Genomic DNA, 27,822 nt, shown 5'->3' on the forward strand with positions numbered 1-27,822 from the left:
AAGGTTACACAGTTTCAGCAGCTGTAAATTTCCACACATAACAAGGAACACTCTCTATGGGCTGTTTCTCACACATTTAGGACTTAGGTGACCCCCTCAGGTCATCCTCAGACATCATCCCCCCACTATATGGCCCAATGACCCTCTCAGGTCATTCTCAGACATCTGTTTTCCCCCCTGCCCCACTGTGGGTACACCTGTAGTTTCCTTGACCCCGCTGGATCAGTTTCTGGGAGCCTGGCTAGAGCTCCCCAGGCCATCCCTCTGGCTCATCTGAACGATCAGGCTCGGCTATGCGATTCAGTTCGCCCGGCATCCCCCCAGGTTTTGGGATGTTCATGTGACGATGGTGGCCAAGGATGCTCCTATCATGCACGTGGAGGTCGTGACCCTGCTGGTAAAGGGCGCGACAGAGCCAGTCCCTCCTCTTTTACAACCCCTACTTTATAGTACCCAAGAAAACTGTTGGGTTACGGCCAATCTTGGACTTGTGCCTTGAACTGAGCTCTTCACAGACTTCTGTTCAAGATGACTACACCCAAGGGCATTTTCGGATGCATTGATCTATTGGATTGGTTTGCAACAATCGACCTGAAGGACGTGTGCTTTCATGTCTCCATTCTTCCTCGTCACAGACCGAGCAGAGGGATCTGGTGCTCAGACAACCTCGCTTGTCTGGGTCTTCGGGTCAACTGGGAAAAGAACAAACTCTCCACTGTGCAGAGGATCTCTTTTCTAGGTATTGAAATACTGTGCCAAGACATGTTGTGGTGTCAACAGATGCCTCTGCCACAGGCTGGAGTGCCATGTGCAACAGGCATGCTGCGTCAGGTTCCTGGACAGGACCCCAACTTCAGTTGCATGTCAGTTGCCTTGAGTTGCTAGCAGTATGGCTTGCTCGGCACCACTTCAGGTCCCTGCTGAAGGACAACCATGTTCTGGTCCCTACAGGCAACACTGCATCCATAGCATACATCAACTGTCAGGGCGGTCTATGCTCCCGCCGCATGTCGCAGCTTTCTCGCCATATCCTCTTGTGGAGTCAGAAGCATCTGAGGTCGCTTCGTGCCATTCACATCCCAGGCAGGCTCAATTGTGCAGCCGACGAGCTCTCACGCCAGCAGTCTCTTCCTGGGGGAATGTAGACTCCACCCCCAGTCGGTTCAGGAATGCTTTGGAGATGCTCAGGTAGACCTGTTTGCCTTTCCAGAAAATTCCCACTGGCAGTTGTTTTACTTCCTGACCGAGGGCACCCTTGGCAGGGACGCTCTGGCGCACAGCTGGCAGCTGGGCCTGCGCAAGTATGCGTTTCCCCCAGTGAGCCTTCTTGCACAGATGTTGTGCAAGATCAGGGAGGACGAGGAGCAGGTCCTCATGGTTGGGCCTTTTTGGCCCAGCCGGACTTGGTTCCCTGAACTTGTACTCCTTGCGACAGCACCTCCCTGGCAAATTCCTCTGAGGAAAGACCTTCTTTCTCAGAGATGGGGCACCATCTGGCACCCACGTCTTGATCTTTGAAACCTACATGTGTGGGTTCTGGACGGGTAATGGAAAGTTTAGGTACCTTGCCACCTCAGCTGGTAGAGCAAAAGTTTTTATAATTGAAAACTGCACTCCTGATGGCTTTGGCTTAGGTTAAGAGGGTTGGGACTTTTCAGGCATTTTCAGTTTACGAAGAATGCCTGGAATTCAGGCCGGCCAACTCTCAAGTTATCTTGAGACCCCGTCCTGGGTACGTGCCCAAAGTTCCCACCACTCCTTTTAGAGATCAGGTAGTGAACTCGCAAACGCTGCCCCTGGAGGAGGCAGACCCAGCCCTGGCCCTGCTCTGTCCAGTATGTGCGGTCCGCACCTACGTAGACAGAATTCAGTGCCTTAGGGACCTCAGACCAGCTCTTTGTTTGTTACAGAGGCCAGCAGAAGGGAAAGGCTGTCTCCAAGCAGAGGTTATACCACCGGATAGTGGATGCTATTGTCCTGGCTTATCAGGCACAAGACCTACCATGCCCCCTAGAGGTGAGAGATCACTCAACTATGAGTGTAGCCTCCTCCTGGGCGCTGGCACATGGCACCTCGCTAACAGACATCTGTAGAGCTGCCGCTGGTCGATGTCTAACACATTTGCAAGATTGTATAATCTCAGTGTAAAGCCCGTAAGGACCTGCTCGGTGTCAATCCGCTTGCTGCGCCATTCCACTCCACGGACTGGATGCGTGCGCCATTCCCCTCAGGTGAGTTCCTCAGTTCAGAACCCTGGGTTCCTCCAGCACTGATGATGTCCAGCACTTGTGTGCATGCCCTATCGGTCAGCCCTGTGTGGAACTAGGCAGCTCCATGTGTTGTGATTCCCCTTTCTGGGCAATCCCACATGTGCATTTCCACAGCAAGTCTCTTCGTAGCATGTGTCTTTCCCTTGGCAAGCACCTTGCCAGCTCATTGAAACTTCCAGCCTGCTTGCTGGTACCTCAGAATTCATGTGTATCACCACCTCTCTGTTGATACCTGCCTTCGTAAGTCCTCCTACGAGCAGGCAGTCTGCTAGCATACATCCAGCTAGAATATGCTACCCAGTGTATCCTGTTTCAGCTATAGGCCCTCTCTCGTACTGGCCTCACGACAGAGTGCTATCACTCACACGGGTCACTGGAAGACAGCCATGTGGTGCTTTGTAAGGGACCCCATTCATCAGTCTCTCTGACATAATGTAGGGAACATCTAGGTTACAGATGTAACCATCGGGAACAGAGACGTTACGTTCCCTTGCCACATCTCTGTTTCGATGAACTGCCGGGTCACTGGGCTCGGCTCCTCAGCAAAGACTTGAGTGCGAGTTGCTCGCGCTGCTCCTTATATACCCGCATAGCGGGGCGGAGATTGCGATGCAAATTCCGCAGACCAAGGTGCTCTGTGTACCATTGGCTCATTTTGTTACCACTCGAAGGTGATTGGGCTCTCGGGCGAGACCCCATTCATGAGTATTTTTTCTGACATAACGTCTCCGTTGCCTCCTTCAGGGAACAAGGGTTATATACGTAACATAGACGTTTCTGCAGAAAGGAGAAACTGTTTTCAAAAATCTGTAAAGATTATGAATGTCAATTATAACACATATGGAGTATTCTGAGTAAAGGAGCAAGGTCAGTACAACATGAATAGCTGACTTTATTTGCCATGCTTACAAAGACGTTTTTGTCCCCCTTTTTTTATTTTTTATAATTGTTTTATTGAAAGAGTTGTTTTCTCACTGTGAACATTTTGTCACACTATTAAGGACAAAAATAATGTTTGAGTTTCAAAAAACCTGAAGCAAAGTAGAGTGTATTTGAATATTTGGAATCAATTAAAATAATTAGAACCAGAAACCACAAAACATTAGCTACATGTAATCAAGAAAAAGAACAAGACATGGGTATAATTAGTCAGTTATGCATGAGAAGCTTGATGTTAATGTATTGTTTGACAGGAAGTTTGTGTTCTTCAATATTCCTCAAATCCAGTACAAAAATCCTGGGTTCAAATAATGATGTTGAAAAACATGACACCCTCACCCTTTCTTCGTCATTTGTTTATTTATTCATTATTTTTCAATATTGTTATCACTTGCTGTGATAGGCTATATCTTCTCACTTTAACGCTGTATTTAGATGATGGAGAGCAAGTGTTGGTGGATATGGAAGGAAAAGACCACAAATAAATTACGAACCATGTGAAGATGATCCTTGGCAAGTCAGAGTAAGTACATTTACATTTGTGCATTTGGTTGATGCTCTTAGCCAAAGCAACTTATTGCGTTCAGGGTATAGATTCAGTCAGCTCATGCATCGAACCCATAGCCTTGGCATTAGTGGTGCCGTTCTCTAAGGCTACTACATTAAGTAGTGTTTTATGTGATTTAAAGATAAAAATAAATCAAACTTTTGTTAATAAAGTACTCAGCATATAAGAGTACATCCCTTAAGAAACTTAACTAATATGTCTAATAAATAAAGCGCAATTGCTAAATTTGTATTAGATATTATGTTCCAGCAAGTCTGCTTGATCAATTACCAAAGAAGCATGTCAAAATGAACATACTTTAGTTTTATTTAAATGCTTTTAGTTAAAAATTTAATTAAAAATAATCTGCCTTGAAGTAAACCCCATAGCACCAATCATGCGGTTTTAGGGTGAGATCATATCCAAGTAGGGTATTCCTGCAATAAAGGAGACTGCAGTTTCAGGACCACATTTCCAGGACCCTACTGTTTTTTTTTTTTTTTTTATGCATTTAATATGCATATATGTATTAGCAGTTTATACCCTTTTATAGGACTTGCTATTCAGTTCTGTATTTGTATTATTGTTTTCAAGTTATTTATTTGTTTAATTGTATACATTTAATTATTGTCCTCACGATCCCCTAACCCTAAACATACCCTTCTTGAAATATTAACCTAATTTGCTAATATATCAGATAACCTAGCTAGTTGTTATAATTGATGCCATTTTATTAATAATAATATCACAATGTTTGAGAGAACAAAAATAAAACACTTTTAGATATCAATATCTGCATATGTGATGAACATTAGTTATTATCAGCTTTGGTATCTCCTTTGTACAGTAGGTATTTTGAGTAAGACAAGATACACAGAAGAACCGAACTGGAAGTGATGTGACCTGTTTTACAGAATACAATTTTCTGTGCACAACCCCTACACATGCAGTGCTCTATAGACTATATTTTGCATAATTTGGAATTTGCATATGTAATTATAGACAATATAGAATGACACGTTTAAATATGAAACTGCCAGAAGGTGGGGACAAGTCATTTATTCGTTCCATTTGTTTAAATCAACTGATTCATTCTGGAACAAAGAAACATTTTATTAATAGGCCCAATGAAAAGCAAATTCATGAAGTAAAAAAACTGCTGTGTGTTGCTTGCAGAGATGCACAACATGGCTTTTGATTGGAACCCTTTTATTTAGTTTTTTGCAAAATAAACTAAATTTTACCTGATGGTCTCTACAATTTAAGACACCTGTTATTAACTTCTTGTTAATATTAATATTAAATTGTTTCCCTGACTTGAAGAAAAGTCTGCCACAGACCACGCTAACCAGTTTATATAATCACTCTGAATGTGTGTGCGTGTCCTAAGAAGACTGCACTGCAACCTTTAAATGCTCAATACTAATAATAATAATAATAATAATAATAATAATTATGAAATGAATAGGAAATATACTTTGATTAAAAATCTATATCGGTTGCTTCACAGTGTCAGGTTTCAGTAACAAATAACCTAATTTGATCCATGAAACAGCTGCATCTCGCCATTTAAGTGCTGGCTTTGTGTTTTATTTATTTTTGAAGAAGTGAGTGAATGACAACCTAAGTTGACACTGTTAGATGTGCAAACAGCGCTTCTAAAATGTTCTTCTAAAATGATGCCTACAAGGTATAGTGATAAAAAAATATAAGGCTTCAGCCCTTAGCCCAACCCAGAATCACATTGTGTACAACCAGTGCTAATACCAGTATTACCATTTGAAGATGCATCCTAACCTGATTACAATGACTGATAAATGCATCATTAAAACACATGTGCCTGTACTCTGCTCTTATGTCTCTTTCTGTCCACAGTAAAGTTCAAGCTGAAGCTCTGTCTAAAATGGAGTTGTCTAACAATGCTAACTTTGGGCCCGATAAATATTTCCTGTGGGAGTGTATTAGTGAAGTGTAGGGTCAAGTTCCTCATCCTGGTTTTGTCCCACTTCCCAAAGCGATGACTGGCAAATACAAGACTAAACTGGCTGCAGGCTCTGATGAGTAAAGACTGTTTGGTAGGAAAGTGAAAATGCTTGTGGATGTGATTTGAAGTTCTGTGACTTTCACTCAGACTGTGACTATGGAAAGTTGACTTGTTTTATGAGCTTGCAAAAAAATAAACACATTTGGTGGTTATTCTGGAGTGAATAACTACAAAATAAATCACAACATTTTCATTCAGTGAATTTTATTAATTATTAGTGTTACATGTATGATGCCTGATATTGCTCAGGTTGTTAGTCACAATATGTTACTCTAATTACAAAAAAAAAAAAAAAAAAAAAAACATTTACAAAAGGCATTACATTCAGCCACAGTCTGTTCTCTGTACAAGAAAGCCTTGAGTCAATAGAAGACAGAAGTCACCAGTTTTGATGTCTTTTTGTAGAACTGATAAAACATGCTAGAAAAATCCAGGAGATTTTACATACAAATGGTACAGTTTTTGCAAAGCTATTTAGAGGCACAGCAGGCAATTATATTTACTAATGCCAACTGCTCCGGGTTTGTGTTCACGGTGTGTGCGTGTGTTCACTGCTGTGTGTGTGCACTTTGGATGGGTTAAAAGCAGAGCATGAATTCTGAGTATGGGTCACCATACTTGGCCGTATGTCACGTCACTTCACTAACTTTATGCCAACACTGGTTTCCATAACATTTGATGTATTTGTATAATTGCTATGTCATTTAGATGCAACAGAAAATAAGTACTTCTAAGTGGATAAAACAATGTATACAAACTCCAAAACAGACATCGTTTTCATTGTACAAGCCCCAAAAAAACAAAACATAATTATTGATTCAATCGGTTTAGTATTACAGATTTGCTGAATCAGATTTCAGATATTGTTTTTGACAGCATCAACTTAAATTGTATGGACAAAAATAGTTGAAACATTCTTTCCCTTCCTTTTCCAAAGTGAAAATAAAATACAATGGTTTGGAACGGCGAGTAATTAGTGAAAAAACTTTCATGTTTGAGTGAACTATCCCTTTGATGTTTCAAAGATAGAATCACAGGAAATCAGTGTTTCCATTAGTAAAGTGCTGGTTAAACATCCTAAAGTTAAAATTCTAGAGCAAAATGTATTCTGAATCAAAGTAGATATGAGGATGAAATACTGACTTTGCTGAACAGAAAATTATTTACTTCAGATATTTCAACCACTTATAAAACCTACCTATTTATTTGACTTGAAACTACATAATGTAAGATTAAGATTTTATTCACAAAAATATTTGAGTATTTAGCAATGCCAAGACTCACTGTATTTTATTTTTATTATTCAATTACAAATTTAAATAAATGAAAAAGATGTTCAGTTGTTCTGATCATGAACTGTCCTACTTCTATGCATTCTTGCATAGAATATCTGTTTTATATTTTTGTGTAATGCTTACATTGTTATTTGTAACCGAAAACAAGCCCTATCAATTACAAAACGAGTTTGTGATGGCCACTATTTTTTATTTTCTGCTCTTGTAGTGTTTGTTGCAGCTCCTTTAGGTTCTCAGACAAAAGCTCCACTTTATCAGAATGTCCGTTTAGCTTGGCGTCAAAGATATATGACCGGATATTATCGATCTGTTGTAGAAGTAGCTCTTCCTCAATCATGTCATCAACTGCTGTGCCATCTTCATCAACTTCTTCATCAAATGGATTGGTTGAGGCAGCTGGAATTTCATCAGAAGCCTCTTTAAAAGGGTTACCTCCATCTTCATAATCTTCATCTTCAAATGGATTTCTAGGTGACTTTACTTTAGCTGTATCTGTATCTTCCACTTCATCATTTTCTTCCTCAAACGGGTTGTACACTTTCCTTCCATTGGCGGTCTGAGAGTTTGTTGGTTCTTCCTTATCAGGAGAGATATGCTCCTCATCAAAGGGGTTTCTGGTGGGTGGAGTTGGTGTATGTTTATCTCTTAGCCTCTCTAAGGGAGGAGAGTTGCCTAATAGAAGTGATAAAGCCTTAGGAGAAGATTTGATTGGAAGCCCTGTGTCTTCAAAGTCACCTTCGACCTCTTCTCTTTTCAGAACATTTTCTCGTTCTCTGAAATCCAAGGTGGGGTTTTTTGATTGGTTCCTGTTCTCGAGCTCTCTTTGCTGCAGATGTTCGATTTGTTTCTGCTGTAACCTCTGTGAAAGCTGCATGGCTCGACTGGTCTGCTGAGCGTCAAACTCATCCTGCAGCTGCCGCAGATTTTCCTCCAGCATGGCCACTTCATCAGTGCGGTTTGCAAAGCGTGTCTGCCGTAAGAACGACTCTATGTTTTTGATCTGTTGCAGGAGAGGGTCATCCAGCTCAGAGTGAGTATGAAGAGTGTCTGATTGTGGCAGCCAGCCACCAGCTTTGGTAATGCGTGGACCGGAAACATTTTCATTTGCACCGAGGGCCACTCGGTCATGATCATTTTCCATTCTACGTTTTTGTGCCTCCAGACCTGCCTAGATTATGTAAGACAAGACAAGAGTTACATTATGACCTGGAAAAATAATTAATTTAATCAGACCAGCTTACTATCCCGCTATTTTAGAATCATTTTGTTTAAGTACTTAATTAACCAAGTGCTATTGAACAAGAACTTATAAATTCTTTGCCTCTTGATTTTTTTTTTTTTTTTTTTTGGTGTAACAATACGGAAAAAGACAACACATACTGTGCATTTAATCTACAATATACCCAATGAATAACTCACTGGAAAGCATGCATGGATCGCTTGTTTTTTGTGTTTCTTTTCAGGTTAGTTTTCACGTAGATGCTTTAAAATGTACCTGTCCCCCTTTTCCTTTCTAATCCTTATTAGCAATGTTGGTCATGGTCTGTTGAAAGATATTTGTTGAAGCATTTACAATTTTAAAGTGACTTTTAATAATTTATTGTTGAAGGGCGAGAAGAAAAATGTCAAAGTTTTCTTAATGAAAATACTTTTTATTGTGTTCATATTGCAAACCTTTAATTGCTTATTAAAGTTTAACGTAAGTTGCTCGTTATATGAGCATACATATAGGGCATAATTCATATATATTGCAAGGATATATATATGGCTGTAATTCTGCAGCCTTCTAAGTCTTTCCTGATTATTATTCTTTACCATATAAACACAATCTTCTTTGCTTCATTGGGTAAACAATCAGAACACAATAGATTTAGATAAAACTGATTCTAAAACCCACAATAAAAGTAGTGCCCTCAGAATACAACCTTTCAGCAGACAAAATCAGAGATATTAAACTGTTGTAGAAAAGTTTCCTAGGAACTTAAAGCTCTAAAGCTGAGAAACAAGGAAGAATACTCAGATGGGTAACGTGACAAACACAATTCAAGCTCAAAAGGTTTTGGAGTTGAGACATCAGAATCACCAATGATTCAATAAGGTTTTTGTCAAATAAAGAAACTGTTTAGCAAATTCGATTGATATGAGAAACAGAAAATGATCATGTTGTCATTTATTCACCAGTCTCTCCTGCTGAGCCTTTTTCTCCTGCTCCTCTCTTCTCTTCTTTTTAAGCTCCTCGTATTTCTCCTTGGTGGGGAGCGACGTCAGACCTAACAGTTTCTCCTACGGGTACAAGAACGTAAGAGTACTGAATGGATAATTTGAGTTTCTACCCTTATAGATTTTAATTTAATTTTAATTCAATTTAATATAGTTTTACCCATAAGTGTGTAAACCTCTCAGCATAATTGTAAAGATGTATATATAAAATTTCACCTGAATAAAAAGTGTAGCTGTGTAGCGCACCATCCTTTGCAGCTGCAGGGCTTTGGGGTGAGGCTGGACCTCATCTTTTAGTCCGAGTGTGAGTATCTTCTTACTAGTGCCAAAAACCCCCCACAGAAATGCTTTCTGTGAATCCTGATTTAGAAATGTACATCACGTCACAGTATGTGTCTTTAGTCTGTTGCCTACCTCAGAACGTCAATGAGCTCATAGTATTTCTGTATCTCCATCCTTAGTGCAGCAGCACTCTCTAGATTACAGGTTGTCTCCCCAGCACTACACATTACAGAGAAAACGTCAGAGTCTGGCAATGTTTGGGATATGGCACCAGACATTTAAATATCATTAAAGAAGTGAACAAATGTACATTTGTAGTGCATTTCTTTCGGCTTGAGGGCTTACTTGAGAGACTCTGCCATGCGCGTGTACTCTGGAGCCTTAGCTTCAACTTTCTCCATACACGTCCTTAACCTCTGCACAGCAAAAACAAACAATAGTATGACTAAAGACTACGCTTTATATTATGAGCTACCATCACTACAATACATAGCTCCAAGCAGCAATCATCAGGGTCCAATCATCAAGCTCTAATGGCCCATGTGGGTGTGGAGGTGAATCTTGAAAGGTACAGAAGTTTATATAGAAACAATTTACAAAAAACATGCTATTCTTAAGAGACATAAAAAAGATATTAATTAATGTGCAATAGTTTGAGTTATTCAGGATTTTTGTACAGCATGATCTAATGTATAATTTGTTATATTAAACTATGGGGTGCATGAAACATTACTGGTCATTAAATGTTTAATTACACCAAACAGTAAGGGTAAAGACTGTGTTACTCATGAATGTTAAACACATCTCTGCATTCGCTCAAACCGATTTGCTAAAATCAAAACATGGATAGTGATAGAGGAGCATTAGCGATTGTAATTGCCAATTGTGCAATAACTCACAAAGTGACTAATATAATAAATAACAACGCCATCCAAACTCATATTGACAAGACAAAATAATAAATAATACAATTTAGCAAGTAGCATATTAATTCTAACTGGTAAGACTCTTTCTTTGTATCTCTTTTAGTGTGTGAGAGAGAAAATAAACGGCATGAAGAGAGCAGATTTCCATTGAAAACATCAAGAAGTGGTCTCCCAAAACATTCACTTCTGATAAACAAAGATGTAATAAATGTAATTTACATATTTGTTTACTCTATGATAAAATTAAGCACAATGTTTAACAAAAAATGCTTGATTCTAAAGTTTGTACCTCATAGAGTTTGACGATATCAGGCACGTGGTCTTTTTCCTCCAGTTTGTGCTGCTGCCGGAGTAGTGCCTCCATGCAGTGATGGCAACAACGTACACGGTCCTCATCTTTCTCCTCCAACACAGATGTGACAGATGAGATGCTGTTAATAGAGCCACGGCGAGAGGTCTGCTGCGTCACTGGGTCTGCAGATCCAGGAGACCCACTCTGGCCTGGAGCCCACACGGCCTCCCTGGTCCCACTAGTTAATTTATCTGAAATCACATAACAGTACGTCCTGAATATCTGACTACCTGCTCAAGATAACCAACCAGTAGTTAAATACAAGTAATTCATTGGCAAAAAAAAAAAAAACACTACTTTCCCCAAGACCCCCCAATTTGTTACATTTATGCGTATTAGAGTAGCATATTGTCAGGGTTTCTGCAGGTTTTATGAAGTCATTTTTATTTTAATTTTAGATCTTTCAAATATCTTTTTAAGACAAATTAAATCTTAAGGGATGAATTAAAGGGACCAGAATAAGTAAAAATGTTCTCTGAATGTAAATGTCTATGGAGCACACAATAAAATTTGTATTAGCAGCACTTAATGCCATGACTGCTCCAATTCAAATCGTTAATTTGTCGAAGGCTAAAAAGGAAGGGTAAGTAATTTGGTTTAAAAATCCCTTTTTGTTATGTTGGTTGGAAAGTCTCTTCACATCCCGATAGTGATGTCAGGATCATAAACAAACAGGTTGATTCAGTACACCAGTACATCTAACTGAATCATTTGTAATACTTTGCATCGCGTGTCAGCAATCAATTTACTGGTCTATCAAATGTTTCTGACACTTTGACTCTAAAGTAATTTATTCTAAAGTCTAGTGATATCTGATTTGCTAACTTTTCTTTAAGATTAACTGCTCTAACCAGTTTGCAATTGGGATAGAAGTTGTTCTTGAAGCAACAATACACTGAACTAAGAACAGTCTCTTTCAGTAATATTCGAAATACTGAGAACCGATGAGTGTGTGGATACTATAAATGTAATGCCTGGAATCTGACTGAGGAGACAAAATGTGATGTATAAACAAATCATACAAGAAATATGTTTATGACTTGATTATTTAATGTGGTGGGGAATACTGAGACTATTATAATAGCCGAAAGTAGCAAATGGATATTTAAACAAACTTAAAGACAAGGGGGTATGACTCTGACTAACGTTTGATATATTTAATGTTTTACAAAACCAATGTACAAAAGCACTAAATCCCCATTTTAGGTACCACGAGTTACTGTGTCAGATATATCACTTTACTCACATGTGAAATGAACTTCCTGAAAGAACTGCTTCACAGAAATCAATTGGACCTCCCATCTTTACTGTATAGACTCTCCCAAATCAGTAACATATTGGACAGTCAGAATGCTGTCTTGTATCTGACAATTGCAGTATACAGAAAGGCAACTCACTATTTTTTTTCTTTTTGAAAAAAAAAAAGGACAAAGAATTTACTGAAGAAAATCTTAATGTATAGTACTTTCCACTCGATCTATCATATCTACACACGTGTAACTCACATGCCAGTGGCAGAGGAATAAACTCTGTGCACTTTCTGCACATAATGGACCCACAGAGTCTGCAATGGTGGCGGCGGTTGCGGATATTGAATTTGCCCCCACAATCAGGGCAAAATGGCACATCCTGATCATTCACCCACGATACCACCGACTTCTCAAGTGCTGAGAAAAAGTTGCATAGTAGTCACATTTTAAGTCATTATTTAAACAGTACAAAGCACGTGTGACATTTTGTTCACATACATCTTATTTGCGCTGCATCCATGTTGGTTCTGTCAAAGGATGTAAGCTGGCAATGAAAAGCAAAGTAGTAATGTGAAAAAATTATCAAATGGACAGTTCAATTTAAAATTTAGTCCTTTTATCTAAATTTATCAGATTGTTAAACTTTAAGAACAAAAAATTCTACTTGAGGCGGGCTGTAGATTAATGTTAACATATGTGGCGCTGCTGGAGGCAGGCTGTAAATTAGTGTAAACCTGTCGCGCTGCTGGAGGCGGGCTGCAGATTAATGTAAACCTGTGTCACGCTGCTGGAGGCGGGCTGTAGATTAATGTAAACGTGTGTCGCACTGCTGGAGGCGGGCTGCAGATTAATGTAAACCTGTGTCACGCTGCTGGAGGCGGGCTGTAGATTAATGTAAACGTGTGTCGCACTGCTGGAGGCGGGCTGCAGATTAATGTAAACCTGTGTCGCGCTGCTGGAGGCGGGCTGTAGATTAATGTAAACGTGTGTCGCACTGCTGGAGGCGGGCTGCAGATTAATGTAAACCTGTGTCACGCTGCTGGAGGCGGGCTGTAGATTAATGTAAACGTGTGTCGCGCTGCTGGAGGCGGGCTGTAGATTAATGTAAACGTGTGTCGCGCTGCTGGAGGCGGGCTGTAGATTAATGTAAACCTGTGTCGCGCTGCTGGAGGCGGGCTGTAGATTAATGTAAACCTGTGTCACGCTGCTGGAGGCGGGCTGTAGATTAATGTAAACCTGTGTCGCACTGCTGGAGGTGGGCTGTAGATTAATGTAAACGTGTGTCGCGCTGCTGGAGGCGGGCTGTAGATTAATGTAAACGTGTGTCGCGCTGCTGGAGGCGGGCTGTAGATTAATGTAAACCTGTGTCGCGCTGCTGGAGGCGGGCTGTAGATTAATGTAAACCTGTGTCGCGCTGCTTTAGGCGGGCTGTAGATTAATGTAAACGTGTGTCGCACTGCTGGAGGCGGGGTGTAGATTAATGTAAACGTGTGTCGCGCTGCTGGAGGCAGGGTGTAGATTAATGTAAACGTGTGTCGCGCTGCTGAAGGCGGGGTGTATATTAATGTAAACATGTCACGCTGCTGGAGGAGGGGTGTAGATTAATGTAAATGTGTGTCGTGCTGCTGGAGGTGGGGTGTAGATTAGTGTATACGTGTCGGGCTGCTGGAGGCGGGGTGTAGATTAATGTTAACATGTGTCGTGCTGCTGGAGGTGGGGTGTAGATTAGTGTATACGTGTCGCGCTGCTGGAGGCAGGCTGTAGATTAATGTAAACATGTCGCGCTGCTGGAGGTGGGTGTAGATTAGTGTAAACGTGTGTCGCGCTGCTGGAGGCGGGATGTAGATTAGTGGAGGGGGGCTTTAGATTAGTGTAAACGTGTCGCGCTGCTGAAGGCGGGTGTAGATTAATGTAAACGTGTCACGCTGGAGGCAGGGTGTAGATTAATGTAAAAGTGTCGTGCTGCTGGAGGCGGGGTATAGATTAATGTAAACGTGTCACGCTGGAGGCAGGGTGTAGATTAATGTAAAAGTGTCGTGCTGCTGGAGGCGGGGTGTAGATTAATGTAAACATTTCGCGCTGCTGGAGGCGGGATGTAGATTAATGTTAACGTGTTGCGCTGCTGGAGGCGGGGTGTAGATTAATGTAAATGTGTCGGGATGCTGGATGCAGGGTGTAGATTAATGTAAACATGTCACACTGCTGGAGGCGGGGTGTAGATTAATGTAAACGTGTCACGATGCTGGAGGCAGGGTGTAGATTAGTGTAAACATGTCGCGCTGCTGCAGGCGGGATGTAGATTAATGTTAACGTGTTGCGCTGCTGGAGGCGGGATGTAGATTAATGTTAACGTGTTGCGCTGGTGGAGGCGGTGTGTAGATTAATGTAAATGTGTCGCGATGCTGGATGCAGGGTGTAGATTAATGTAAACATGTGTCGCGCTGCTGGAGGTGGGGTGTAGGTTAATATACCATAATTCCTCAAATAAAAACCGTTAGTCAAATAAACGCCGGGCCTCCTACATTGGCCGGGGGCGTGGTCAACAAAGACAATTAAAGGCCGGTCTTAAATAAAGGCCTGGGGAAAATTTGGGCAGCAGAGCCAGATAACGAACGTACACACCCACCCACTGCCAGAGCGTTTCTCGTTCTCGAGTCAAGAACCAGTTGCATCGTTTTTGGATCACCAGTACACTGAACCAAGAAGCGTTTATGTCGTATAATTATGTGATATTTCGTGTAATCTGAAAAGTCAGTTTTGACTTTAAAATCAATTACTGACAAAGCAAGTTTGAAGAGAATTTACCTAAGCAAGTCATTTATAGTTAGTCAAACTGTTATGTTTATTGATAGTTTCCTAAATAATTTCATAATTGTAATATTTTCTAAACACAATAAAGTTTCTTTGAGTACTGAGGTTTTTTACAGCCCATAGTAACACAACAACAGAGATTAAGTATTTACTGTAAAAACAAAAGCCATGCACATGCACTATGCTTGGCAAAACATTCATGTTTGTTTTCCTACACTTGTTTATAGAGGTCGACCGATGTATCAGTTTTGCCGATTAATCGGCACTGATAGCTGATTGCTGGAAATATTGGCAAAAATACATGCCAATAGTTTTTCCAGATTGCATCTGTTGCTGAAGAGGCTGAGAAGCTCATCTGTGATTATACAGCATGAGAGCGACCTCTAGAGACCAATTCACTTTATTGGGGCATACTTCCTGTTGGCCTTCTGTAGCTAATCATAGCTCCATGTAGCTGTTTTTATTTTATATTTTTTCTCTATAATCTTTCTTACTATCACTGTCTGTTTGTTTGTTTTTTAAATTGTAAAATATAACTTAATTCACACCATATTTCTGATATTACCGATCAATCTTATCAGATTAACTTTGATCGTTCACTCTTCCGTGACTGCAGCACACCTGCAAAGCGTTAGCACTCGTTAGCTTGTCATTAGCGTTTTCTTTTCTCCTCTCCTCTCCTCTCTCACGCTGCAGTTTTCCACAAGTTCATCAAACAACCGCAGTAAGAATATTTCATCAAGCACGGTGAGTAATGGCTTCTCCTACAATTGTTATTTGCACCTCTTGCCACATGTACAGTTTATCTATCTCTGTCGCTGATGAGGGATTCACATGTGATAAATGCAGGGAAACAGTTAGGCTGACAGAGAAGATTTCAGAATTAGAGACACGCATCCAAACTTTAATTGAGGACAGTAAGAATGTTAGGGCTCTAGATATGGCTTTGGATGCGTCTAGCTCAGGGATTCCTGTACATTGTCCGGTTCCAGCAGAGCCCCTGCAGCAGGGCAACTGGGTGACAGTGAGGCAGCGTAGTCGTGGGTCAAAAAACCGCTCTTCTGTTCCGATCAAAACATTAAACAGGTTCTCCCCACTCAGTGATGCACCCACTGAGAAACCTTATGAAAGTGCTCTAGTTATTGGCGATTCTATTGTACGGAACGTAAATATAGAGACACCAGCCACCATAGTCAAATGTTTACCGGGAGCCAGAGTGCCTGACATCTTGGCAAATTTAAAAGTGCTGGCTAATGCTAAACGTAAATACAGTAAGATTGTTATTCATGCCGGCGCTAAAGATGTTCGACTTCGCCAGTCGGAGATCACTAAAAATAACTTTAAAGAGGTGTGTGAACTTGCAAGCACGATGTCAGACACTGTAATATGCTCTGGTCCCCTCCCTGCTTACCGTGGTGACGAGATGCATAGCAGATTGTCATCACTCAATGGCTGGATGTCTAAGTGGTGCCCACAGAATAACATAGGTTATATAGACAATTGGACGAGCTTTTGGGGCAGACCTGACCTGTTTAAAAGAGATGGTCTTCATCCCTCCTGGGGTGGCGCCACTCTTCTGTCTAGAAATATGGCAAATAGTCTTAGTGTTTATACTTGACTAACTGGGGCCCAGGTCAGGAAGCAGACAGACTGGCTAAACCGACCGTCTGCTAGCTGCCTCCCGTCACAGAGGTCAGTTAATTCTCAGCACATAGAGACTCTTTCACCTAGATATCACACTATAGAGACTGTGTCTGTTCCCCGAACTAGAAAATACAAAAAACGTCCAAACCAAGTTAAGGTTAACAATTTAATTGAGGTTCAACAAATAAAAAACAAATGCAATATGGATAAACAAATGATAAAGATTGGCTTATTGAATATCAGATCCATTTCTACGAAAACACTTTTTGTAAATAATATGATAACTGATCATAATATAGATGTGCTCTGCTTGACAGAAACCTGGCTAAAACCTGATGATTACATTATTTTAAATGAGTCCATCCCCCAAGATTATTGTTATAAACACGAGCCGCGTCTAAAAGGCAAAGGGGGAGGAGTTGCTTCAATTTATAATAACGTTTTCAGGATTTCTCAGAGGGCAGGCTTCAAGTATAACTCGTTTGAAGTAATGGTGCTTCATTTAACATTATCCAGAGAAACCAATGTTAATGATAAATCCCCTGTTATGTTTGTACTGGCTACTGTATACAGGCCACCAGGGCACCATACAGACTTTATTAAAGAGTTTGGTGATTTTACATCCGAGTTAGTTCTGGCTGCAGATAAAGTCTTAATAGTTGGTGATTTTAATATCCATGTCGATAATGAAAAAGATGCATTGGGATCAGCATTTATAGACATTCTGAACTCTATTGGTGTTAGACAACATGTTTCAGGACCTACTCATTGTCGAAATCATACTCTAGATTTAATACTGTCACATGGAATTGATGTTGATAGTAGGGATGGGCATGATTAATCGACGATCGATCATTGATCGTTAAGATTTTCCTCGATCATGTTAATTTGTTATCGATTAATCTAAAGCATTTTTTTTTAATCTAATGCAGGTTGCGTTGCGTAGTGCGAGTCTTGAAGCAATTAAATGAATTTCACTGTGTGGCAGCAATTAAATATTTTACCACCAGGGTGCAATATTTGACACCCTACTCGGTTATCTGTGATCTTCCGTTTTGATTTCAAAGAATAATCATGAAGATGTAACGGCGAAGTGTGGCGTGGGACCATTTTGATTTAAAAAGCGAACTAGTTAACTGCAAACATTGCGATGGGGTGTTTAAGTACAACTCGGCCACGACTCAAATGATGTACCTGTGCATCCCGGCAACGTCATTTCCCTCAGAGCGGGTGTTTTCGGCGGCTGGACTGACGGTCACCATGGTTGCGGTCGCGTCTGACACCAGATCATGTCAACATGCGGTATTTCTCAGCAAAAATTCGTAGACTCGTGCAGAAGTTGTATGCTAGTTATTAAAGATAGTTTATTTTTCATGAGGCTTTAAGTAGCATAATTTGTTACGTTAGCGTAATTGTTAGGAAGGCTAATATCTGGCCTTTTCTTCTAGCTTCGATGGTTTTGAGTTAACGTACATTTTAACAAAATCTGTCAGATCTAAGTATTATAATGTTTTTTTTATGTTATTGTTTAACATGATTATTTTGACATTATTATTATTTTGGAACAAGTGAGGTCTCTGTTTAAGAACGCCTGCTAGCAGCTGCAGGTTCCGCTGCTTTAGAGCACTGCATATGTACGCGCATATATGTTCGGTTTGCCTGAACGTAGTTTAACTGTCTGCCACAAGTTGATCTTGTAATAAAGGTCTCACCGAGGAAAAACACGCTGTATTTTTGTATTCATTGCATTTTTTTATTATAAAAAATAAATAATTATATTATAAAAATATTAATGATTAATCGATAGTCGATCGTTAATTCTCCCGACGATCGACTAAGAAAATTTAATCGAATGCCCATCCCTAGTTGATAGTGTTGAAATTATTCAGCAAAGTGATGATATCTCAGATCATAATTTAGTTCTGTGTAAACTTCATATAGCCAAAATTGTAAATTCTACTTCTTGTTACAAGTATCGAAGAACCATCACTTCTACCACAAAAGACTGCTTTTTAAGTTATCTTCCTGATGTATCCGAATTCCTTAGCATATCCAAAACCTCAGAACAACTTGATGATGTAACAGAAACTATGGACTCTCTCTTTTCTAGCACTTTAAATACAGTTGCTCCTTTACGATTAAGAAAGGTTAAGGAAAACATTTTGACACCATGGTATAATGAGCATACTCGCACCCTAAAGAGAGCAGCCCGAAAAATGGAGCGCAGCTGGAGGAAAACAAAACTAGAGGTATTTCGTATTGCTTGGCGGGAAAGTAGCATATCCTACAGAAAAGCATTAAAAACTGCTAGATCTGATTACTTTTCTTCTCTTTTAGAAGAAAACAAACATAACCCCAGGTATTTATTCAATACAGTGGCTAAATTAACGAAAAATAAAGCCTCAACAAGTGTTGACATTTCCCAACACCACAGCAGTAATGACTTTATGAACTACTTTACTTCTAAAATCGATGCTATTAGAGATAAAATTGCAACCATTCAGCCGTCAGCTACAGTTTCGCATCAGACAGTGCACTATAGACCCCCTGAGGAACAGTTCCACTCATTCTCTACTATAGGAGAGGAAGAATTGTATAAACTTGTTAAATCATCAAAACTTACAACATGTATGTTAGACCCTATACCATCTAAGCTCTTAAAAGAGGTGCTTCCAGAAGTCATAGGTCCTCTTCTGACTATTATTAATTCCTCATTGTCATTAGGATATGTCCGCAAAACCTTAAAACTGGCTGTTATTAAGCCTCTCATAAAAAAGCCACAACTTGACCCCAGAGAACTAGTTAATTATAGACCAATCTCGAATCTCCCTTTTCTGTCCAAGATACTAGAAAAGGTGGTATCCTCACAATTATATTCCTTCTTAGAGAAAAATGGTATATGTGAGGATTTCCAGTCAGGATTTAGACCGTATCATAGTACTGAAACTGCTCTCCTTAGAGTTACAAATGATCTGCTCTTATCATCTGATCGTGGGTGTATCTCTCTATTAGTTTTATTGGATCTTAGTGCTGCGTTTGACACAATTGACCACAACATTCTTTTGCATAGACTTGAACACTTTGTTGGCATCAGTGGAAGTGCATTAGCATGGTTTAAATCGTACTTATATGACCGCCATCAGTTCGTAGCAGTGAATGAAGATGTATCATATCGATCACAAGTGCAGTATGGAGTACCTCAAGGCTCAGTTCTAGGGCCGCTACTCTTCACGCTTTATATGTTACCCTTGGGAGATATCATCAGGAAACATGGTGTTAGCTTTCACTGTTATGCTGATGATACGCAGCTCTATATTTCCTCGCAGCCCGGTGAAACACACCAATTTGAAAAACTAATGGAATCCATAGTCGATATAAAAAATTGGATGACGAGTAATTTCTTACTGCTAAATTCAGAAAAAACAGAGGTGTTAATCATAGGGCCTAAAAACTCTACTTGTAATAACCTAGAACACTGTCTAAGACTTGATGGTTGCTCTGTCAATTCTTCGTCATCAGTTAGGAACCTAGGTGTGCTACTTGATTGCAATCTTTCCTTAGAAAGCCACGTTTCTAGCATTTGTAAAACTGCATTTTTCCATCTCAAAAATATATCTAAATTACGGCCTTTGCTCTCAATGTCAAATGCAGAAATGTTAATCCATGCATTTATGACTTCAAGGTTAGACTATTGTAATGCTTTATTGGGTGGTTGTTCTGCACGCTTGGTAAACAAACTACAGCTAGTCCAAAATGCAGCAGCAAGAGTTCTTACTAGAACCAGGAAGTATGACCATATTAGCCCGGTCCTGTCCACACTGCACTGGCTCCCTATCAAACATCGTATAGATTTTAAAATATTGCTTATTACCTATAAAGCCCTGAATGGTTTAGCACCTCAGTATTTGAATGAGCTCCTTTTACATTATACTCCTCTACGTCCGCTACGTTCTCAAAACTCAGGCAATTTGATAATACCTAGAATATCAAAATCAACTGCGGGCGGCAGATCCTTTTCCTATTTGGCGCCTAAACTCTGGAATAACCTACCTAACATTGTTCGGGAGGCAGACACACTCTTGCAGTTTAAATCTAGATTAAAGACCCATCTCTTTAACCTGGGATACACATAACATACTAATATGCTTTTAATATCCAAATCCGTTAAAGGATTTTTAGGCTGCATTAATTAGGTAAACTGGAACCGGAACACTTCACATAACACCGTACTTTCTACATCATTAGAAGAATGGCATCTACGCTAATATTTGTCTGTTTCTCTCTTGTTCCGAGGTCACCGTGGCCACCAGATCCAGTCTGTGTCCAGATCAGAGGGTCACTGCAGTCACCCGGATCCAGTACGTATCCAGACCAGATGGTGGATCAGCACCTAGAAAGGACCTCTACTGCCCTGAAAGACAGCGGAGACCAGGACAACTAGAGCCCCAGATACAGATCCCCTGTAAAGACCTTGTCTCAGAGGAGCACCAGGACAAGACCACAGGAAACAGATGATTCTTCTGCACAATCTGACTTTGCTGCAGCCTGGAATTGAACTACTGGTTTCGTCTGGTCAGAGGAGAACTGGCCCCCCAACTGAGCCTGGTTTCTCCCAAGGTTTTTTTCTCCATTCTGTCACCGATGGAGTTTCGGTTCCTTGCCGCTGTCGCCTCTGGCTTGCTTAGTTGGGGTAACTTCATCTACATCGATATCATTGACTTGATTGCAAATTAAAACAGACACTATTTCAACTGAACAGAGATGACATAACTGAATTCAATGATGAACTGCCTTTAACTATCATAACTATCATTTTGCATTATTGAGACACTGTTTTCCAAATGAATGTTGTTCAGTGCTTTGGCGCAATGTATTTTGTTTAAAGCACTATATAAATAAAGGTGATTGATTGATTGATAGAGACCGAAATCACTGACAGCACGTGCTGTTTGTTTTGACACATGAGGCTGTGTTCAAGTGTTCTAGAATAGAAGCAATTAAAGTGTGTGAGTATCTATATATATAATCCATGTATATGCAAGTTCATGATATGGTGTAGATCAGTGGTTCTCAAACCTCTCCATGAACTGAAACACCCACTTCAGGTCTTGCAGTCTCCAATAATGAGCTGATGAGTTGAATCAGGTGTGACAGATGAGGGAGACATACAAAATGTTCAGGGCTGGGGGTACTCCAGGACAGGTTTGAGAACAACTGGCGTAGATATTTAAAGATGCCCATCTAGTAGAGTCTGTTAAATTTTGAAGTTGCTTCTGTTAACATTAGTAAATGAACGATCTTTAATTAATAAATATAAAATTAATATGAATAGTTTTTGTTCAATATCCATTTTAGAAGCTATTCTAAAATAGGTTGATGAATCGTTATCCACCAGTGTGGTCTAACCTATCAGTATCGGTTTTAAATCAATTATCGGTTGACCTCTACTTGCTTAGAGTATATCAACAATCATATAAGATGCAACTGATATTACTAGGAGCATAATAGAAAAATATTCACCTTTTCCAGTCGTATAATGGATTTGTTGACTTCAATAACATAATGATCAATTCTTGCAGCTCTTTGCTTCTTGAAAAAATCCAAGTGACTGCGGGTGGCTCCTATTTTAACAGAAAATATTAACTAGCTTGGAATCTTGGAATATATATATAAATTGTACTCTTAGCTTTTTTGTTATTACAGGTCCTTCTCAAAAAATTTGCATATTGTGAAAAAAGTTCATTATTTTCCATAATGTAATGATAAAAATTAAACTTTCATATATTTTAGATTCATTGCACACCAACTGAAATATTTCAGGTCTTTCATTGTTTTAATACTGATGTTTTTGGCATACAGCTCACGAAAACCCAAAATTCCTATCTCAAAAAATTAGCATATCATGAATAGGTTCTCTAAACGAGCTATTAACCTAATCATCTGAATCAACTAATTAACTCTAAACACCTGCAAAAGATTCCTGAGGCTTTTAAAAACTCCCAGCCTGGTTCATTACTCAAAACCGCAATCATGGGTAAGACTGCCGACCTGACTGCTGTCCAGAAGGCCATCATTGACACCCTCAAGCGAGAGGGTAAGACACAGAAAGAAATTTCTGAACGAATAGGCTGGTCCCAGAGTGCTGTATCAAGGCACCTCAGTGGGAAATCTGTGGGAAGGAAAAAGTGTGGCAAAAAACGCTGCACAACGTGAAGAGGTGACCGGACCCTGAGGAAGATTGTGGAGAAGGACCGATTCCAGACCTTGGGGGACCTGCGGAAGCAGTGGACTGAGTCTGGAGTAGAAACATCCAGAGCCACCGTGCACAGGCGTGTGCAGGAAATGGGCTACAGAGAAGCAGCACTGGACTGTTGCTCAGTGGTTAAAAAAAACTTATTTCAGATGAAAGCACATTTTTCATGTCATTCGGAAATCAAGGTGCCAGAGTCTGGGGGAAGACTGGGTAGAAGGAAATGCCAAAATGCCTTAAGTCCAGTGTCAAGTACCCTCAGTGAGTGATGGTCTGGGGTGCCATGTCAGCTGCTGGTGTTGGTCCACTGTGTTTTATCAAGGGCAGGGTCAATTCAGCTAGTTATCAGGAGATTTTGGAGCACTTCATGCTTCCATCTGCTGAAAAGCTTTATGGAGATGAAGATTTCGTTTTTCAGCACGACCTGACACCTGCTCACAGTGCCAAAACCACTGGTAAATGGTTTACTGACCATGGTATTACTGTGCTCAATTGGCCTGCCAGCTCTCCTGACCTGAACCCCATAGAGAATCTGTGGGATATTGTGAAGAGAAAGTGGAGAGACGCAAGACCCAACACTCTGGATGAGCTTAAGGCCGCACTGAAGCAGTCATTTCTGAAAAAGGATTCCCGACCAAGTATTGAGTGCATAACTGAACATAATTATTTGAAGGCTGACTTTTTATATATTAAAAACACTTTTCTTTTATTGGTCGGATGAAATATGCTAATTTTTTGAGATAGGAATTTTGGGTTTTCATGAGCTGTATGCCAAAATCATCAGTATTAAAACAATAAAAGATTGTAGACCTGAAATATTTCAGTTGGTGTGCAATGAATCTAAAATATATGAAAGTTTAATTTTTATCATTACATTATGGAAAATAATGAACTTTTATCACAATATGCTAATTCTTTGAGAAGGACCTGTATAATAATTTTTTATCTGTAGTAATTTGGTAGTAAGAATCTTACCGAGCTCCTGCGGCTCCCACATGTAGGGGTCCACTCCTCCATAATAAAACGATTCATAACTGCTGTCTGTCCGCTCATCTCCATCCCGCTTTAACAGCTTGTCTGTGGCTTTCTTTGCCTTTTGCACCAGGCCTGAGAAAACAACATGAAAAATGCTTAATAACTGAACACGTCGGTGATTCCACTCATCAACTCATTAGCAGAGACTTCTAGACCTTAATGGCATGTCTCTGATAAGGGCTGGGGGTCCCTAGGACTGGAATTGAGAACAACTGTTTGTCTAGAAGATGAATCAGCTCATGCTGCCCAAATACATTACCTTTTGCATTGGTTTTGGTCCTCATGATTTGATTGTATATGAAACAACAAGCTTATAGCATGTCCCCATTTACTATGCCTCAGGTCATGAACTGTTTTAGATGGATGCTGAGGCTTTTTAGGTTGGGTACGATATGCTATCTCTGGTCCAGTTTATACTGGCTTCCATGGCTGCAGAGCACTGTGTTTTCCTGCCAAATGGCAACCCAGTGTGTCAAAATTCGATTGGCAGCAGTGTGACCACATAGGCCTTGGCTATGTACTGATGACAGAATTTGGCACTTGGTGGTAAGGAACATATATAACATACATTTGCAACACAGAAGCAAGCTATTTTCTTAAAAAAAAAAAAAAAAGACATCCACTTTGTTAGCGGTTACAGGTAACCAGAAGAATATCAAAGTCCATTAAACTGTTAAACTATTTGTGCTGCAAACCAGTGTGTTTAAGATTATGATAATAATTTTGCAATATCACACGACATAACAGACTGTTCTTGATCGATTAACTGAATACAATTTCTTTTAAAGGGGTCATATGATGCGATTTAAATGTTTTCTTTCTCTTTGGAGTGTTACAAGCTTTTGGTGCATAAAGAAAATCTGTAAAGTTGCAAAGACTAAAGTCTCAAAAACAAAGAGATATTCTTTATCAAAGTTAAGATTCGTCCACACACCCCTAAAATGTGTTTCAGAAGGCGGGGCATAGAGGAGAAACAATAATGTACAGTATGTGGAAAATAATGTTTTTTTTTTTTTTTTTACCATTGTGACGAGTGGGGCGGGGCTGAGAGCCGTGGGAACGGAGCGAGGCCGGTGAAGTGACTGGAAATGAACGACACCTGCGAAACTCACCGGTCTCACGTCCCACGGAGGAGATCGGAAGGATACAAAAGAGGAGCGACGACAGTAAAGGACGAGAGAGGACCAGGCCTGGAGTTTATTTTGTGTTTGATTTTGTTTGTGCATGACAGTCGTCCGCGAGGGGCTGTCGCGCTGTTTTGTATTTATTTTATCATTAAAGCTTCATTTTGATTGTCTGCCGGTTCCTGTCTCCTCCTTCCCGTGACGATGAAGCTTTACCGTTACAACCATAAACCGCATAAACACATTTCATTTCACCAAATAATGTTCTTTTTAGACAGCATCATATGACCCCTTTAAATAAGCATGAATAAACTACCGAGTAAGCCCTTGGAAATTATAACAATAAATTGTATTATTTGTCCTGTGTTTTATTAACCTGCATCTAGGGCTGGGCGATAAGATTCCAATTAAAATATCAAGTCGATAAATATGATAAGCTCTGGACAGTTTTACTCAATATGGATTGATCTAACAGTCTATCACACAGCATAGTTAAAACAGCTAGTCAGTGCACGTCGCTATTAAGCCTGAATATTGTGTGTCCCTGTGTGAACCAGCGTAACAGTTTCGTCTACTACACAAACACATTTAACACTTGTGATGAAAGATCTTCACGGCAAATCGCCAATAGTGTTATGAAAGGAATATATTACATCGGTTTACTAAATACTTTTCAACGATGATAATGTTTTGTGAGCAGAAGAGACTTATTTTAAAAACATTAAAAATCTTACTGATCTAAACGTTTGAACGCTAGTCAAAATACATCAATGTATGCTAGGCTATACATCAATGTGCATTTATATAATTATTATATACAGTTAAATCAATTGAAACATGATCATGATAGTTGCACTGTAAGTCAATCTCGTGCACTTTATACCGATGAGCAACTACATACAAGTCACACCTGCTCAATAAAAGAAGCTTCACTCAAAGCCTCAAATCATTTTCACTGCCTTTATTTTAGACAAACTTCTTGCAGTACTTGGGTATTGCACAATGGCTGATGGGTAAACTGAACACGTGCACTCCCTACGGACGGGAATAGATGGCAGACTAGACTGCGTGTGAAGTCCACTTCGTATGGCACTTTTGATCGGATGGAACACCTTTTATCACTTTTATCACTGTGACACCTTTAAACATTTATCTCTGTGACACAGGAGACACCCTATTCATGTTTATTTCCCTGAGTAATAGAATGTGAGAAATGGCAATCAATCCTATTCCAGCTTACTTTTCAGCTGACCACCAACGTGCCGGTTGTCACCAGAGTGTTCGTCTTCATAGTGGCCTTGTAGTTGGTAGAACGACTGGAGGTCCTTCAAACAGAGAGGACACAGGAAGCCCTCCTTCACCTCAGGTGAGTCCTCTAATGAGGGCGGGTAGATGGAGGCCATAAGATGGGTTTGGATGTGAGCGGCTGGATCCAATGCTTCTCAGTTTATGAAGCACCTGTGTGACAGCACCAGCCATACCAGACCCCCTCCATCACTCAAACAAACATACATGCAAAATATATTAAAATTACATAACCATGTGACTTCTTAAAATAAAACACATTTACATCATGTTAAATATTCGTTATATATCCTGTTATACAGTATCAAGTTAAACATTCATGTTAAAAGAGTACCCAAGGTATTTCCAAAAAATGAAGATTTTATAAAAACAGACACACTTGCCTGCATATTAAATGCTTATTGTTATTGTCTACATATTCAGTATTAAGCATTAAGTAACATTATCAACAACCCTGAAATATGAATGCATGGTTTATCTGTCAATCAAATGCATGTACATTAATATAGCGTCATTGGTTCAATTCATTTATAACAATGCAATAAAGTAGCATCATTAAAACTGGCATGATCTAATGGTCAAGAGTAGAATGTATTCATAATTTAAAGTTAACCAAAATGGACAAATGAGTATAAAATATTAATTCATGGAACTTAATCAAATGTTACATCTTTGTTGTAAAGCGTTACTAGTCACACAAAAATCATAAGCCCCATCACAAACCCTAGCTTAAATCTAGACCGGTTTCTAATGCTAAAACCTTTAAAATCACATATATGTGTTTTCTGCTTGGATCAGCACCTGTGAACATCAGAACAAGTGATGCACTGGATTTCATAAAGGCTGGACAGTGTTAGTGTCGAAATGGATACCTTACTCTATTTATTTATTTTTTATTGTGTGCCTAAAATCAAATCAATCAAATAAACAAATGTGCAGTCTGTCCTCTATTGTAAACATGTTTGCTTGTCTGTTAGTTTGACAGCAGGACTAACTTAAATCACACTGCACTGAGAAAGGAATACGTTTAGCTACCTTTTTCCTCAGCGATGGGCTTTCACATCCTTAACAACCTCTTAACAGAGATATCGAAATTAAACGCGCTTTAAATGAACAGTAAAGCGTTGATCAGAAAGACCATTGTGTGACTCGGCTTGTAAGGCGTGATCAGGAACACTGATCGTCATGTCAAAATAAAAGTCCTCTCAATGTATAAACGTCTTGCTGAATTTACTGTATTCTCTTCTTCTTCTTCTTCTTCTTCTTCTTCTTCTTCTTCTTCTTCTTCTTCTTCTTCTTCTTCTTCTACTTCTTCTTCTTCTTCTTCTTCTGCTTCTTCTTTTCTTCTTCTTCTTCTCTCTTTATATGGGTTTTACATTATAAAATGTTTATTTAACTTAGTTTAGCATTTTAAACGTGTTTAATTATTATTAATATAATAATAATAATAATAATAATAATAATAATAATAATTCTCATTATTCTCATTATTCACATTATTATTATTATTATTATTATTATCAACATA

The 27,822-nt window shown here is 39.6% G+C and overlaps 1 protein-coding gene and 1 pseudogene across 4 annotated transcripts; one reads left to right on the forward strand and one right to left on the reverse strand.

The window, feature by feature from the left end:
* The first annotated feature begins 2,003 nt into the window (after positions 1-2,003).
* LOC128018095 (28S ribosomal protein S25, mitochondrial-like) lies at positions 2,004-5,821 on the forward strand (annotated as a pseudogene).
* A 166-nt stretch (positions 5,822-5,987) lies between these two features.
* LOC128019179 (rabenosyn-5-like) lies at positions 5,988-27,588 on the reverse strand. Of its 4 annotated transcripts, XM_052605262.1 has the most exons (12): positions 27,330-27,586; positions 26,230-26,486; positions 23,806-23,937; positions 22,101-22,201; positions 12,624-12,669; positions 12,381-12,542; positions 10,813-11,066; positions 9,943-10,013; positions 9,730-9,816; positions 9,532-9,634; positions 9,274-9,378; positions 5,988-8,263 (listed from the first exon to the last, which is right to left on the reverse strand). In XM_052605262.1, exons 2-12 carry the CDS (start codon positions 26,390-26,392, stop codon positions 7,253-7,255), a joined length of 2,235 nt encoding a protein of 744 aa, XP_052461222.1. In that variant the 5' UTR covers positions 26,393-26,486; positions 27,330-27,586; the 3' UTR covers positions 5,988-7,252. The 4 variants fall into 4 exon arrangements, with proteins under 4 accessions (XP_052461222.1, XP_052461223.1, XP_052461224.1 ...); XM_052605263.1 differs by lacking the exon at positions 23,806-23,937 and having other exon boundaries at positions 27,330-27,588; XM_052605264.1 differs by lacking the exons at positions 26,230-26,486; positions 27,330-27,586 and adding an exon at positions 21,657-21,831 and having other exon boundaries at positions 23,806-23,847.
* Positions 27,589-27,822: the final 234 nt, after the last annotated feature.

Source organism: Carassius gibelio, chromosome A8 (genome assembly GCF_023724105.1).
Source record: "Carassius gibelio isolate Cgi1373 ecotype wild population from Czech Republic chromosome A8, carGib1.2-hapl.c, whole genome shotgun sequence".
Lineage (NCBI taxonomy): Eukaryota > Metazoa > Chordata > Actinopteri > Cypriniformes > Cyprinidae > Carassius > Carassius gibelio.

Coding starts and splice junctions, on each gene's coding strand:
- LOC128019179 (XM_052605262.1), bottom strand. CDS start 26,392: ATGGCCTCCATCTACCCGCCCTCATTAGAGGACTCACCTGAGGTGAAG. Junction 11,067..12,380: donor TATTCCTCTGCCACTGGCAT/GTGAGTTACACG, acceptor ATGTGATTTCAG/ATAAATTAACTAGTGGGACC. Junction 9,635..9,729: donor GAGCTCATTGACGTTCTGAG/GTAGGCAACAGA, acceptor TTTTGGCACTAG/TAAGAAGATACTCACACTCG.